This window comes from Portunus trituberculatus, chromosome 46, assembly GCF_017591435.1.
Source record: "Portunus trituberculatus isolate SZX2019 chromosome 46, ASM1759143v1, whole genome shotgun sequence".
Taxonomy (NCBI): domain Eukaryota; kingdom Metazoa; phylum Arthropoda; class Malacostraca; order Decapoda; family Portunidae; genus Portunus; species Portunus trituberculatus.
In genome coordinates this window covers 24,442,001-24,458,673 of record NC_059300.1, presented here as the reverse complement: position 1 = coordinate 24,458,673, position 16,673 = coordinate 24,442,001, and the positions used below count along the sequence as shown (strand labels likewise).

Sequence of the window (16,673 nt, the reverse complement as noted above, 5' to 3'; positions counted from 1 at the left end):
TATATATATATCATCTAGCTCAAACTTCACATGAATTACCAACACTAGTATTCAGTAGTTCTCCTACAAAGGCAGGATACCACAAAATATTCTGTACAACATATATTGAGTTCTTTTATTTAAGCAACAATTCATTTGACCAACACTTTCCTCTTATGTGATACATTTTTCTGTCAGTAGAAACCTTTCAATCTGCTCAAGAACTCTCTGAATAAGGAAAGCTCCATAGCCCTAATTCTTGATAAGGCAATTATCCTCCATCTGCCATTCATCAAGCTCTAATTTGCATCTTTATTTCTACTTTCCATCTCCTGCAAATTTATGCCCTAATGAGTACAGAACAACATAAAATAAACCATGAAAATGAAAATATACACCACAGTTCTATGTTAAACATATATATATATATATATATATATATATATATATATATATATATATATATATATATATATATATATACACACACACACACACACACACACACACACACACACACACACACACACACACACACACACACACACACACACACACACACACAGACACGCATATATATAGAATAGAGGAGGTAGTTTGCAATACCTTAAACAGACAATATGAGTTATGACACCTCCAGACTGGAATATGACCACGAAAGTTTTACCAGTAGTCTAAAATTGTATCTGCTATGATGGCGGATATCGCACTGTCCTCCATCATTACAGTTTCTCAGTATGGAGTACTGCAAGTGAAAGCAGGTTACGCTGGCCCAGTGTGCCTACAGGTGGGTTTTGTGATAGGTTATGTCGGGTTATGGCGCTATGTTTCTTAAGTTCTTTATCTTTATCCACAAGCTATCAAAATCATTCTCATTGCCTGTCAAGAAAAAAAAATAGAAGCAAACTAGCTTTATACTTTTTTCCTGGGGAAGGGGGGAGTCAGGTCACTAGGCAGGCACGTATGGGCAAATTGACTCACTTTCTGGTCGCCACAACAGAAGTACACACTGATGTTTCCCTGTCTTATTGTGTGTTGTACAGCCAAAAAAGTCTCTGCATCCAATGGTGTTCAATAAATAAGTGGAGCTTGGGGCAATAACTGAAATAAAATGCTGTCTCACCTTATGTTTCTTCTCACCACTCACTATGTTGGACTGGGTACCTTGAGAGGACATAACAGTAAATATCATATAAATTACTAGTCTCATTTGCACTTTTATAACCAGCATCTTTACTGTATTTATTTACTTACGACATAATCACCTGCAAAGATCTTCAAATCTTTTGGGTACCCCCATCCAATATTTTTCTTTTTGTCAATTCATGCATTAAATTGAATAGAAAACTGTTATTCTGTTTTCCTTGAATTAATGATTATCGACACAGATTATCGGCCTCACCCTGTGGACCAGTACAATTTTGTTTTACTATAGCCTATTAATGCCCTACCCTGGTTGGCGAGTTACCCTCCAAGGGGTAAGGGCTTACGCATTATCTGCACAATTTCTTATTTGTTGAGACTAGACATGTTTATCTTCAACCATTTGACAGCCAGGCATAATAACGATGAATTCATCGACAAGTTATATTAGTTTCGTATGAAAATAGGTGGCGCAGTGACTACCGCTAACATTCATATGTACTATCGAAACCGTTAGCAGACCACAACATACCTCATTTATGGTGCAAAACATACTGCCTAGTTCTCTCTGGTGTGCACACAACACTGGAAAGGTATTGCTGGAAAAATTTTAACTTTGCCTCGTTACTTCCACTCTCTGTTTGTGTTATGGGACTTAACATAGGACATAATGCACAGACCCGCCTTGCACACAGACCCTCCAGTACTATATATATATATATATATATATATATATATATATATATATATATATATATATATATATATATATATATATATATATATATACACACACACACACACACACACACACACATATGTGTATATATATATATATATATATATATATATATATATATATATATATATATATATATATATATATATATATATATATATATAACACACACACACACACACACACACACACACATACATATATATATATATATATATATATATATATATATATATATATATATATATATATATATATATATATATATATATACTAAAGAGATAGAAAGTCTGAAAGAGAAAATACCTTCACAAATTCATGGAAGGTGCCATCTGTAAGGTGAATCACATCACTTGGGGTGTCTGACCACACCTCTTCCTTGGGTTTCTCTGGGGCCTTGCCAGGGTTCTTCATGAAAGCTACAATGCCAGCCTTGTTATTTTCCCCCTCGTAAGTATATTTGGGTGCTCCGTCTCTTAGAGGAACGAGAGTTAAGGTGGGTATTATAGTTTCTCACTGTATTTACTTTTCATTTCCACAATAACTGATGATGATGTGTACATAAAGATTAGATATAACTAGTTACGGTCTCTATAGTCTTATTTGACTCAAAATGTTACTACTTAGAAGCCGAGAACATGAAATGCACATACATCAAATATTCATGTTCAATATGACAAATTCTCTTTCTGGAGATTGAGAACATTTCAGGACTATCAAAAACATGTATGACATTTATGAAAAAAAAAAAAAAAAAAAAAAAAAAAAAAAAACTTACTCAAAGTACATAAGTGTTGGAAAACCAGTAATATTGTATTTTATCCTGGCAGCCGAGTTCTCTGGTTTGTTGACATCCATTGCCACCAGGGTGTGTGTGTCCTTGAGTTCTGTGGCAGCCATCGAGTAGTCTGGCTTAAGACGCTTACAAAATCCACACCATGGGGCATAAAACATCATCATAAATGATCTTTCTTTTTTCAAGAGTTTTGTAAGTGCCTGAAAAATATAAAAGAAAAAGAAAAATAACTTAGTAATATTACTCTTCATAATATCTGTATATAGTAACTTTCTCTCTTTTTATTTTTATACCATATGCATTTTTCATAAGAGTTTACAGGCTAAAGGAAACCTCCAATCTGAAAGCCCACCCATTAGGCAACCGTTACCCTGAGTGAAGAAGCCCTATCTACACTCAGACCGTGGCCAGGATTTGAACCCATGTGCATGGATATACCTTGGCCACCAAAGCACGTGTGCTTCCCCTGTACCAAAGCACAACTCTTGACAACATTACTTCCTGACACCAAAATTAGCAATTTTCTTTTTCAATTTTTAATGCTCATTGGAGGTCCTCAAAAGAGTTAATATTTCCCATGTCTCAAACAGTGAATGTAATACTCACATTAACTACAGTAATACCTCGAGATACATCTATCTATTTCAACATACAATTTTTTTTTATATACAACGAAAAAGTTCATATAATTTACGCCTTGAAATACGAAGATGTTTTAAAGATACGAATAGCCATCGGTAGGTGGCGCAGTGATCGCTCAGCTACCCATGTCCACCCAAACATTCAGCCTGCATTGTGTATCATTGTTCATCCTTTGTGCATGTATGTGTCTGTGCTCCTCGGCAGTGTGTATTTTTTTCTTAAGTTTTGTGAACTCAAGACAGTCCCAAAAGTAAAAGTTTGGTGAGAAACAAACAAAAATAGCCTGTATTCACATACTGATTACACTTAGAAATTCAATAAACGAGTGAGTACAAATGGTGTTCTGCCCACAAGCAACTCTTCCTCTTTGCAATGCAAAAAACAGAAGTCTCTAGATGTCATGGTTACCAAAATATCACAGGTTGAATGAGGTGGTATCATCGGTTTACGTGGCCTTGCGTCCGATCGGGTTCAGCGGCCTTGGCTAGAGCGAGAGAAAACGGGCCTCTCTCTCTCTCTCTCTCTCTCTCTCTCTCTCTCTCTCTCTCTCTGTCTCTCTCTCTGATACCACTCTCATTCAAAAGTTGTCTCCCGTAACATGGCGAGAGACCCGAGGTATAGAAGTAAGGCGCGACCTGAGGTGGCGGAATCAGACACAGTGAAATCACTGTCGCTCCCACCATCCATCGTTGGTGACACAGTGACGTAGAGCATATGTTTACTCCTGATGAGTGTTGCCAGCTCACAAGCAAAGAAAACGGGAAGAAAATAGCCAAAATATAGCTGTAAAAAGCCTAAACATCTATCGATGTGCCCCAAGTCTTGCGTGATGAACGTCTATCGATGTGTCCCGAGTTTTGCAGGTTAAGTTGTTATTTTGGGCAATATAGTTAATTTATATCATGCATACAATAAACATTGTATTTATCTTATATTAAATCTATATTTGGTTGGTATTTAAAGCATGTTAATTTTTTGGGGGGTAAATTCATATCACAAGAACGAATTAATTCTATTTCCATTAATTTCTATGGGAAAAATTGATTTGATATACGATTTTTTTTATATACATCGTCACGAACGAATTAAATTGTATGTTGAGGTACGTCACACGCACACAAGAACATCAAACATAACAATTAGAATTAAATTTGTATGTCGAGGTACCACTGTATATAAACAATGATAAATAAATAAAGTAACAAGCAAAACACATTCAGGAAATAATGTGCTTGAAGAAAATTATCAACCAAGGCCAGCCATTTCAATAATAGCCAGTCAAATAAAATCCAGTTGGGCCTTGATCATCTTGCCCCATCAATATAGGTGCCACACTTAAGCTTCTGTGTGTCCAGACAGATTTCATTCCTGATGAAGCCTCCTCATGGCCAATCTATCAGTGATTACAAGATGCTAAAAGACGGGACAGTGTATGTGTGTGTGTGTGTATTAACCTATTTGTATATTACAGGGTTCAAGCGAGGCTCATAGTGATTTCTCTCCATATTTACTTTTATCCAACTTTTCCTTGAATTTATACACACTTACTGCTGCTACAAACTCTACACTCAAGCTGTTCCAGATGGCCACTGTCATATTTGGAAAACTAAACTTTTTATGTTCCTCGCACAAACTTTTCATGATCTTCTTGGAGTGTCCTCCTGTTCATCTATCTCCATCCTCAGTCGGTGGTACCTGGTGTTGTCTATCTATCTTTTCCATACAGTTTACTATCTTATACATCGCTTTTAGATCTCTTCTCTCCTATCTATCTTTCAAAGTTGGTAGTTCCATTTCCTTCAGTCTTCGTAGGGAAGATCCCTTATTTCTGGCACCATCTTTGTAGTGGTCCTTTGCATTCTTTCTAGTTTTTTTATGTCCTTCTGTATATATGGTGACCACACCACTGGTGCATATTCTCGTCTAGGTCTTGTCATAGTGGTTATGATCTTTTTTGTCATACTCTTATCCATGTAATTGAACATCAGCATGGCAAATAACCCATTTATGTGTCCTTCTGGAGTCAGGGTGTCTTGCATAATCACTCCCAGGTCTTTCTCTTCCCTCTTTTTCATTATAACCTCATCTCCTATTTTGTATTTCCATATAGGTATTCTATTACTTTTATCCATTTCCATCACATGGCATATCCTGGTATCAAATTCTAATTTCCACTTTTGGCCCCATTCACAGATCTTGTCAATATCTTTCTGCAATTCCATACAGTCCTCATTGTTCCTAATTACTTACTCTCAGGAGTTTTGCACTATCTGCAAACAAATTTATGTAGCTATTCAAGCCTCTTGTATATCATAAATACATACTTGGAACATAATTGGTGCCATCACTGAACTCTGTGGTATGCCACTAGTGACTGTGCTCCAATTAGATGGGTGTCTCTTATCACTATCCTCATTTCCCTTTCTGTTAAGTAGTCCATCATCCAGTTTAAGATATTTCCCTGTGTTCCTCTAATGTGTTCCATTTTCCATAGGAGTCTTCTATGTGGTACTCTGTTGAAAGTTTTTTTAATATCTAAATATACTGTGTCAACCAATCCATCTCTTCCTTGTACTTCATCAGTTACTCATGTATACAAGCCTAGTAAATTTGTTATAAATGAGCTTCCTTTTCTAAATCCAAATTGGAAGTTATTCATTATTTCATTTACCTCAAAATATTCAAAACCATTTTCTTTAATTACAATTTCACGGATCTTTCCCACAACATTAGTCACTGACACTGGTCTATAATTTAGAGACTTGGTCTTTTTTACTCTTTTGTATATTGGGACTGTACTTGCTCTTTTCCATTAAAGAGCTACTGATCACATCACAAATTGGTTCCACCAGTTGTACTATACATTCTCTCAATGTCTATCCTGACACTCCATCTGGCCCCATTACCTTTCTTACATTCACCTTTTCCAGTAATCAGCTAAGTTTCTGTTTATGCACCACAACACTTTTTAATTCTTCCTGCATCACTTAGTCGTTTGGTTCTATGAAATACCCCTCTTCATTAAATACTGATTTAAAGCCCTCATTCATAAATTTACTAATTTCTTTCATTGTTTCATATATCCCATTTCCTTAATTAACTTAATAATGGTCTCTCTCTTTGTCATCTTTCCATTTACCTATATACTTAAAAAAGCTTGGATTCCTCTTCACATCTTTTCACTAGTACTACATCCCTTTCAAAATTTCTCTCCTCCTCCTTTTTTATTCTAGTATATTCATTTCATGCCGCTTTATACTGCTTCCTATTTTCTTCTTTTCGCTGCTTCCTTAATTTTCTCCAAGCTGCATCCTTACACTTCTTAGCTTTTTCACATGCAACATTATACCACATGTTTTTGCTCTTTTATTCTAAACACAGGAACATATCCTTTTACCCCCCTCACTTTACTTGTCTAGGAATATTTCATACTTCTCTTGAACTATCTTGAATTGCATGGTATCCTTCCAATCAATACTACTAAAGCAATTTCTTAATCCTTCAAAATTTGTCTTGGGAGTGATTTAATCTTTTTTTTATTTGTGTCCCTCATTATATTTCTAGATTTCTAGAACCACATGATCACTTTTTCCCATACGGCTATGATATTTGATGGTTGGATAAGGCGCTCTTTTTTTTTTTTTTTAAATCAAATCCAGCATAGATGTTTCTTTTTCCCCTCTATACCTTGTATATGTAGACCTTCACCCATTGGTCCAACGAATTAAATCATTGCTAGTTATAACACTTCTTCCCCCCAGTATCCAGCATGACTGTTTGTATCAGTTTCTTCCCAATTTACATGCTTATGGTTTAAATCTCCACAAGCAGCACTCTTCTGTCCTTTCTTAACATATTGTCCAGGCAATTTAGCACTTCATTTTGCATTTCTTTGTGTACATCAAGCATCCATGTATTAGTCTTTGGTGGCATATATGTTACTATGATACTCCTTTTCTTCCCTCCCATTGGTCCTAATTGTTATGCTTAAAACCTGTGCCAGTGCACCTCCGTATTGTACTTTTTTTTTTTTTTTTTTTTTATACCATGTGGGGTTTTCACGGGAATTTATGGGCTAAAGGGGATACTTATTAAGGGTACCTCCTATTTCAAAGCCCACCCGCTAGGAAACCGTTGCCCAGTGAGGAAGCCCAACCCACACTCAGACCAGACAGGATTCAACCTGCGCTTGGAGACCCCTCGGATCCCAAAGCACGCACAGATCCACTGTACCACGGCGGCCCTGTGTATATCTCCTCTCGAGCCATTATCAATACTCCTCCTGCTTTTCCCCTTCTGTCTCTCCTCCAGAAATTATATCCCTGCTCTATAAAATATACTTGGATGTCTTCGCTTAACTTTGTTTCTGTTATACATAACACGTCCAGTCTTTTTTTCAACATATAACCTCTCACTTCCCACTCATCTATGTTTGTATACATGACTCTTAATGTTCTCCTTCCCCTTCCCATGTGTGTGTATATTTACCTAGCTGTATTGTAGAGGGTTCAAGCGGGGCTCATAATGTCGTCTCCATATCTCCACTTATCTAATTTTCCTTTAAAGCTATGCACATTATGTGCTGTAACAACAACATTCAATGCATTCCACTTTACCACAGTTCTATGTGGCAAACTGTATTTTCCAACATCCTTCACACACTGCCTCTTCCTGATTCTCTTTATATGGCCTCTTGTCCTTCCAGCTTTACCTGCCACCAGCACCAGGTCTTGCTTGTCTATCTTTTCAATGCCATTAACTATTTTATACATTGTTATTAGGTCCCCTCTTTCTCTTCTATCTTGTAAGATTGGCAGTCCCATTTCCTTCAGCCTTTTCTTATATGTTAGGTCCTTTATTTCCGGCACATTCTTTGTAGCCATCCCCTGGATCCATTATTTTCCTATATCCTTTTTAAAGCTTGGCGCGACTATGCCACTATTCCAATTGTGGACATACCATACTCAAAATAATTTTTTTTCATCATATCCTTATCCAGGTAGTGAAATGCTACTCTAATATTAGCCAACATTTTATATGTTGTTCTAAATATTCTACTTATGCATTTTTCGGGGCTCAGCGTTTCTTGTATAATCACTTCCAGATCTTTTTCTTCTTTAGTCTTCATTATTTGTTCCTCTCCCATCAAATAATTCCATACTGGTCTTCTCTTACTCTTTCCTAATTCCATTACATGGCATTTCTTGGTACTGAATTTAACTTCCACTTCTTACTCCACTCATAAAGTTTGTCTTAATAATTTTGCATCATCACGAAATAAATTGATATATATAGCTGGTCACTCCATACTGTATGTCATTTGTATATACCTGAAACATAATGGAGGATAACACTGACCCCTGCAGCACTCCACTTGATACTTTACTCCAAGATGACTATGCATCCCTGATCCGAGTTCTTACCTCTCTGTCCGTCAAGTAATCCCTTAACCAATCTAATATTATTTCTCTCAGTCCTCCTATGTTCTCCAATTTCCTAAGTAGTCTGTTATGAGGGACCTTATCAAAATGCCTTGTTTATGTCTGCTCTCCAGTCCTTCCACTACTCTTGAGCAGAAACTTAAAAAATTTGACACACATGACCTTCCTGTCATGAACCCAAATGGTTTGTTCGATATAACTTGTTTTTCTTCCAGATATTTAACCCATTTTTCTTTGATAAGAATTTCACATATTTTGCCTACAACACTTTTAAGTGACACCAGTCTGTAATTTGAATATTGGGATTATGTTGGCTCTCTTCCATTCCAGTGGTAGCTACTCTCCCTTCTTTTAATGAGCTTGTAACCATTTCCCAAACTGGTTCTAATAACTGATCTTTACATTCCTTTAGTGCCCAGCCTGACACACCATCTACTCTCATTGCATTTCTGACATCCAAATTTTCTAGTAGTCTTCCAATTTCTTTTTTGTGCACTATGAATTCTTGCAAGCCTTGACAGTGAAATGTCCTATTTGGTTCTGTAAAATCCTCTTCTTCAATGAAGAGTCTTGAAACTCTCATTCATTATTTCACTCATTTCCTCTGCTGTTTGGTATGTCTTCCCTCCTTTAACTATTTTTTCTATTGCTTCCTTAATTTTCATCTTATCATATATATACTTGTATAAAAGCTTGGTTTCATTATCACTTTTTCCCACCACATCTTTCTCAAAGTTTCTTTCTTCCTCTCTCCTCACTCTAATATATTAATTTCTCACATCTTTATACTGCTGTTTGTTGTTTTCATTTCTCTGCTTTTTTGAGTTTCTTTCAAGCTTTATCTTTTTTCTTTTAGCTTCTACAAATCTGGTACTGTACCAAGCTTGTATATTTTCTTTTACTCTACAAATAGGTATGTATTTCTTCACTCTGTTATATTTTTCTAGGAATATTTCATATTTCCCCTGTACTGTCCTTCTGTTCATAATATTCCTCCAATCTATTTAACCAAAAAATTTTCTTAACTTTCCAAAATTCAGTTTTGCATAATTCAATATATCTTTTTTGTATTCCTCTCTGTATCTTATCATATCTTCCTGTATTTCCAATACTAGTGTTACATGGGCACTTCTTCCCATCAGACTAAGGTACTGTATGCTGGGATGAGGCTCCGGCTTCTTTGTGAATACTAGGTCAAGCAATGATGGTTTTTCTTCTCTGAACCGTGTTGATTCTTCCACCCACTGATCCAGTGTATTCACCATAGTTAACTGTAACAACTCTTCGCTCCATGATCCAACATTACCCATTACTTCTATCTCTCTCCAGTTCACCTTTACAATTAAAGTCTCCTACTAACAGTATCATATTATTCAAGCACTTAATCGCCTCTCCTTGCATTTTCTTATGTTCTTCTGCTCTCCATGTACTTATCTTTGGTGGCACATATGTGACTATGATTCTCCATTTTTTCCCTTCTGTCTTGATTGCTACTCCCATAACTTCTGCCATGCCATCCCCATAGTGCACTTCTCCTACACATATATTATCTTGAACTATTATTAGCACTCCTCTTCTCTCTTTTCTCTTTCTGTCTCTTCTCCAACTTTTATATACCTCTTCCTTAAAGTTAACATAGACTTCCTCCTTTAGTTTTGTTTCTACTATGCACATCACATCCAGTCTTTTTTCCTTTAAGTAGTCTATAACCTCCAACACACTGGACAGCAACCCATCTATATTTGTATGCCACTCTTAATTTCTTGACTCTTCCAATATCTCTTCTTTTTCCCAAAGATACCACTTCTTCAGTCTCATATCTAGAACTCTCCAGTAGAATTTCTTCTTCTCGAACTATCCTTTTCTCATTTTTTTTTTCCTTAGCTTCATTTCTGTGTATATACCTAGGTGTATTTACCTAGTTGTATTGTACAGGGTTGGAGCAGGACTCAGTGTCCTGTCTCCATGTCTCCATTTATCCAATTTTTCCTTAGTTATGCACATTACATGCTGTAACAACTTCATTACGCATTCCACTTCACTGTTCTGTGTGGAAAACTGTATTTTCCAATATCCTTCACACACTGCCTCATCCTGATTTTCTTTCATCTTCTATCAACAGCACTAGGTCTTCCTTGTCTACCTTTTCAATGCCATTGACTATCTTGTACATTGTTATTAGATCTCCTTGTTCTCTTCAATTTTGTAAGGTTGGTAGTCCCATTTCCTTCAGCCGCTCTTCATACATTAGGTCCTTTAGTTCTGACACCATCTTTGTAGCAATCTTCTGTATCCGTTCTAATCTTCTTATATCTTTTATAGAGCTTGGAGACCACACCACAGCTGCATATTCTAGCTTTGGACACATCATGCTTGTGATGATTTTTTTCATCATATCTTTGTCCATGAATTGAAATGCCACTCTAATATCAGTCAACATTTTATACGATACAGTAAGTCCTTGTTATACATTAGAACATAAGAAAAGAGGGAAGCTGCAAGAGGCCGCCAGGCCTATAAGAGGCAGTCCCAGTGTGCTTAATCTACCTAATTCCATCTATCTTCCCCATCCATGAATTTATCTAACCTTCTGCATATGTATCTTATACGGTACATATGCGTTTCTGAAATCCTAACCGCAAATCAAAATTACCATATACCGAACCCATTATAACATGTAATAATAGGGAATGCGTTCCAGCACGTCAAAAGTCACCCCTACAGAAATGAAAATACATGAAAATAAACAGAAAATGTTTTTATTTATCTTTCACTTGCCATGTATTTTATCAGATGATGTCCCTCCCGAGGCTAAGGGACAGTAGGGATTTCAGCCCTTACTCATCTTCGGCTGAGTGGGCAGACAAGGACAAGACGTCGTCTGCACTGTCGGAAGCAGATGTGGAAGCGCCATCTGTAGCAGTGTCGGCACGTTTCACTGGTTTGAAGAAAGAGGATATGGAGGAAGGGTCAGCTGTAGAACCGTTGGCAGTGGATGTGGAAGGGCCAGCTGTAGCAGGGTCGACAGGTGTGACAGAGACAGCATGTCTGACTGGCTTGAAGAACAAGTAGATGGAGGACTGTTTGGTTTTTCTTGTTTTTTCATCACAGATTTCTTGATAAATCCTGACACTTTTCTCTATGTCATGAGCCACTTTGCTACTCCTGGCAGGATTTGGGTCACATTCCTTCAGGGTTTCCAGAGCTTTTTTGATACCACCGAGACATTTTTCAAGTGTTTTGATGTCCAGGCCATGCACAGGTTCTTCTTCCCCGTCTCCCTCTTTTTCTGCCTCCTGTGATGCCTTGTCTAGCTCTATAAGTTCATCATAGCTTTCCAAAAGATCTTGAACATCATCATCATCAACTTCACCGAAGCCAGCCCAATGGCACAGATTTACTATATAATTTCTTATCACACCGATGTCATCTTCAGCGAAGCTTGGGAAGTCATGCGCGCATTCTGGCCATACTTTATTCCACGCCAAGTTCATGGTAGACGTCTTCACTTTGTCCCAAGATGACTTGATGTTATCTAAGGCGTGCTTGATGTTATACGACTTCCACCATTCTCTGATAGCGGGCTTGCCAGGCCCATCTGTGCCCTTTATCAGTTGCTGCATGGTTCGCCGCTAGTAGTAGGCTTTAAATGTTTGCCATAATTATTATGAATATATTTGTTCTTACAATAGACCCTTTAATATTCCATTTATTCATCTAATTAGTAATGCATGTAAGTAATATGTAATGCAGTAAAAAAAAAAAAAAGGTGGGTGAGAGAAAGAGATAACAGGCTCCAAGGGTGGTCAAGTTAAAGTCAGTACTGTGAGTGGCGGGGAGGTGTGGCATGGATGACATCATCACCCCTGCTCCCCTGTGCTGAGCTCTCTCGGATGACATGAGCGGATACCATATCTGTGAATTTTTCTTACCATATATCGAATCGAGGGTAGTAATTTCTCAATACCGTAACTGTGAATTTACTGGATAAAGAACTACTGTATAACAAGGACTTACTGTATACCAAATATCTTGTTTATAAGTTTTTCAGGGTTCAGATTTTCCTGTATAATCACTCTCAGATCTTTTTCCACTTTAGTCTTCATTATTTATTCCTCTCCCATCAAATAATCCCACATCAATCTTCTTTTGCTCTTTCTTAGTTCCATTATGTGACATTTCTTACTCCACTCATAGATCTTGTTTATATCATCTTGTAACAACAAACAGTCCTCCTGGGTTTTGATAACTCTTAGTAGCTTTGCATCATCAGTAAATAGATTAATTTAACTGTTCATCCCATTGTGAATGTCATTTACATAAATCTGAAACATAATGTAGGCTAACACTGACCCTTGTGGCACTCTGCTTGTTACTTTACCCCAAGATGAATATATATCTCTGATCACGGTTCTCATCTCCCTGTCCACTCTAACAAAGTTCCTCGCAGTCCTCCTATGTTCTCTAGTTTCCAAAGTAGTCATCCATGAGGGACTTTATCAAAACTCCTTTCTATGTCCCGGTACAGTAAGTCCTCCTTATACGGTAATTTATTATCCGGTAAATTCACAGTTACGGTGTTTGGTAATTACTACCCTCAATTATATTTATGGTAAGAAAAATTTACAGATATAGTATGTGCCTGTGTTTTGTTTACATCGTACTGTAGTGCCAACACGACGCGCGGCCACCACAACAATCAGTCTCTTCCCGTGTTTCCCACTGAACACAAGTGAAATCCTTAAAGCATGTTTTATGTGGATATTATGAGTAAGCGTGAAATCCCTACTGTCCCTTAGCCTCAGGAGGGACATCATTTGATAGAATATTTGGCAAGTGAAAGGTAAATAAAAACACTGTTTATTTCTTTTGCACAGTACTTTACATTTTTTTATATGACTATTTTCATGTATTTTCATGTCTGTAGGGGTGACTTTTGGCATACTGGAACACATCCCCTATTATTACATGTTATAATGGGTTCGGTATACGGTAATTTGATTTGCGGTAAGGTTTTCAGGAACACATATGTACCGAATAACGAGGACTTATTGTATACTGTGTCCACCCATCCATCTCTGTTATCCAGTCCTTCTATTACCCTTGAGTAGGAGCTTAATAAATTTGACACACATGACCATCCTGTCCTGAACCCAAACTGTTCACTTGTTCTTCTTCCAGATGTTCAACCCATTATTCTTTGATAATTATTTCACACAACTCCCATAATGCTTGTAAGTAACAGCGGTCTATAATTTAATGGCTCAGTTGCCTTTCCCTCTTTAAATATCAGAACACTTGACCCTCAAAACAACGGACAAATGCGTGCACGACCCTGTCCGTAGACTGCAAAAGTATGTAAAAAACTGTATAAAATGTACATAAAATACGTAAAATTTTCTAATTTTTGTATTAGATCAAGCTTAGCAGCCACTGGAAGAGCCTTTCGATTATGCTTCACTAGTTTACTAGGTTTAGGAGGCATTTTGGATAGGTTAAGCACTCGTGGGAAGAGTACAAATGCATAAAAAAGCCGTGGTAAGCACTAGACAATGTTCGCTGTTGGTTGAAAACACATGGACTGAAGATTAAACATGGCGGCCAACAGCTGATGACGCGACCGACCCGCCACCTACCGGACAATAATTTGCTGGGAACAGACAATCGCGCGCATTTTAATATTCACCCGTAGATTAAACCGGACTCCAGAATTTGTCCGTAGTTTCCGAAATTCGTTGATGGGAGGTCTGTTGTTTCGAGGGTCGAGTGTATTATGTTGGCTCTTTTCCATTCTAGTGTAACTTTCCTTTCATTTAGTGAACTTATAATTATATCCCAAATTGGATCCAGTAGTTGCTCTTTACATTCTTTTAACACCAAGCCTGAAACACCATCCGGCCCCATTGCTTTTCTGACATCCAAACTATCCAATAATCTTCTAATATCTTCTTTGTGCACTGTGATTTCCTGTAATCCTTGGCAATGCAATGTCCTTTTTGGTTCTATAAAATCTTCTACAGTGAACACCGTTTTGAAGCTCTAATTTATTATTTCACACATTTCCTTCTCTAATGGGACCGATCGCGATCTGCTATGTAGGTGCCTTCAACCGCCAGATGGGTTAATTATTTCACAGCAAGTTGGTCAACTGGAATGTACTTTTCTGAACGTTTTGTAAATATTAAATGGTTTAATAAAATAGTTATAATCTTTCTAAGAATGTACTCGTGGCATATAAGCTAAAAAAGTGGAAATGTTTATATATATGTCGAGCGCTCTTCTTTCCCATCTCCATTTCTGGGACAAAAAATAGAAAAGATCATTAATAGGTAAAGCGTAGTTTTAATGCCTTTTTCTTTCCATAAAATTAATATAAATTATATTCATACAGAAAATTACAACAATTAATAGTCTTAAGAAATTAACAGTATAGAGGATATTGTCTGACATGCACCGAGATTGTTCTATCGAAACGTAAACAAATCTAGCGTGTTAAGAGCCATCGCCACACTCGCTACACAACGACTTCACTATGGATAATACTATGGATATTAGTGAGGATGAACTTAGAAAATGGACAGTGCCAACTCTGAGAAACTTTCTGAGATCAAAAGGCATACCAAGTTCGCTTGTTGTGATTCAGTTAGGAAAATTCGGTTTCGGTAATGTTGGCCAGGTTATTTCGGCACAGACTCGAAAATTGTTTTTTTATAAATGCTACTCAGTGATATTTGCTCTACGCTTTTGAGTGGAGCATTATCCTATGCAGAAACTCTGACAATTTTGTGATAAGGTATATATGTACTATTAGACTTACAAAAAATAATATGATGGGACACTGGTACATCCATACTTTGCACCATTAGGAACATATATTTGCATATTTTTATGTCATTTTCATTCAGACACATAGATAAATAACCAAACGTTTATATTATGAGGTATGTAGGCATGAATATCTGTATATATATATATTTTTTAATAGGGCTTCCACAAGAGCAACAGTTCAGCGCGATAGGCAGGACCAACTTGTGAATTAAACCAGCTGGCGAACAATGAAAACTACACAGATAGCGATTGGTGCCATTGGTATATCTTCCCTACCTCAATTATTTTTTCTATTGTGTCCTTGTTCTTCATTTTGCCATTTATGAATTTGTAGTGTGTGTGTGAGCGTATTCACCTAGTTGTAATTTTACAGGGCTTGGGTATCATACTCGTGTGGCTCCGTCTCCATATCTACACACATCCAACTTTCCTTTAAAACTATGCACACTCCTCGCTGACACCAACTCCTCACTCAAACCATTCCACACCTCCACACATCTTTGTGGGAAACTAAATTTCTTCACATCCTTCAAGCATATTCCCTTGGCTATCTTTTTACTATGCGATCTTGTAGCTCTATTTAAGTTTTCCTCTCTCAACATCATTTGCTCATTATCCACTTCATCCAGTCCGTTCAACAGTTTATAAACCTGTATTAAATCTCCTCTTTCTCTTCTTTGTTCCAAGGTAAGCAAATTCATTTCTTTTAATCTCTCCTCATAGGTCATTTCTGCCAATTCCGGAACCATTTTTGTTGCCATTCGTAGCTCTATTTAAGTTTTCCTCTCTCAACATCATTTGCTCATTATCCACTTCATTCAGTCCGTTCAACAGTTTATAAACCTGTATTAAATCTCCTCTTTCTCTTCTTTGTTCCAAGGTAAGCAAATTCATTTCTTTTAATCTCTCTTCATAGGTCATTTCTGCCAATTCCGGAACCATTTTTGTTGCCATTCTCTGCAATCTCTCCAACTTCCTTATATGCTTCTTTTTATAAGGGGACCAAACCACTCCAGCATATTCCAATCTTGGTCTAATTACCGTACTAATTAATTTCTTCATCATATCTTTATCCATATAATGAAAGGCTAATCCAATATTTTTT

At 37.0% G+C, this 16,673-nt stretch overlaps 1 protein-coding gene across 1 annotated transcript; it reads right to left on the bottom strand.

The window, feature by feature from the left end:
• Positions 1–2,134: 2,134 nt before the first annotated feature.
• LOC123519777 (protein disulfide-isomerase A5-like) lies at positions 2,135–10,005 on the bottom strand. The gene is made up of 4 exons (XM_045281284.1): positions 9,853–10,005; positions 5,624–5,770; positions 2,640–2,857; positions 2,135–2,336 (listed from the first exon to the last, which is right to left on the bottom strand). Exons 1-4 carry the CDS (start codon positions 10,003–10,005, stop codon positions 2,135–2,137), a joined length of 720 nt encoding a protein of 239 aa, XP_045137219.1.
• Positions 10,006–16,673: the final 6,668 nt, after the last annotated feature.

Excerpts from the sequence above, each read along its gene's own strand:
- LOC123519777 (XM_045281284.1), bottom strand. The coding sequence starts at position 10,005 with ATGGTGAATACACTGGATCAGTGGGTGGAAGAATCAACACGGTTCAGA. Across the intron at positions 2,858-5,623 it reads TGGCACCAATTATGTTCCAA|GCACTTACAAAACTCTTGAA; the intron begins GTATGTATTTAT and ends TATATTTTTCAG. Across the intron at positions 2,337-2,639 it reads CCAACACTTATGTACTTTGA|AGACGGAGCACCCAAATATA; the intron begins GTAAGTTTTTTT and ends CGTTCCTCTAAG.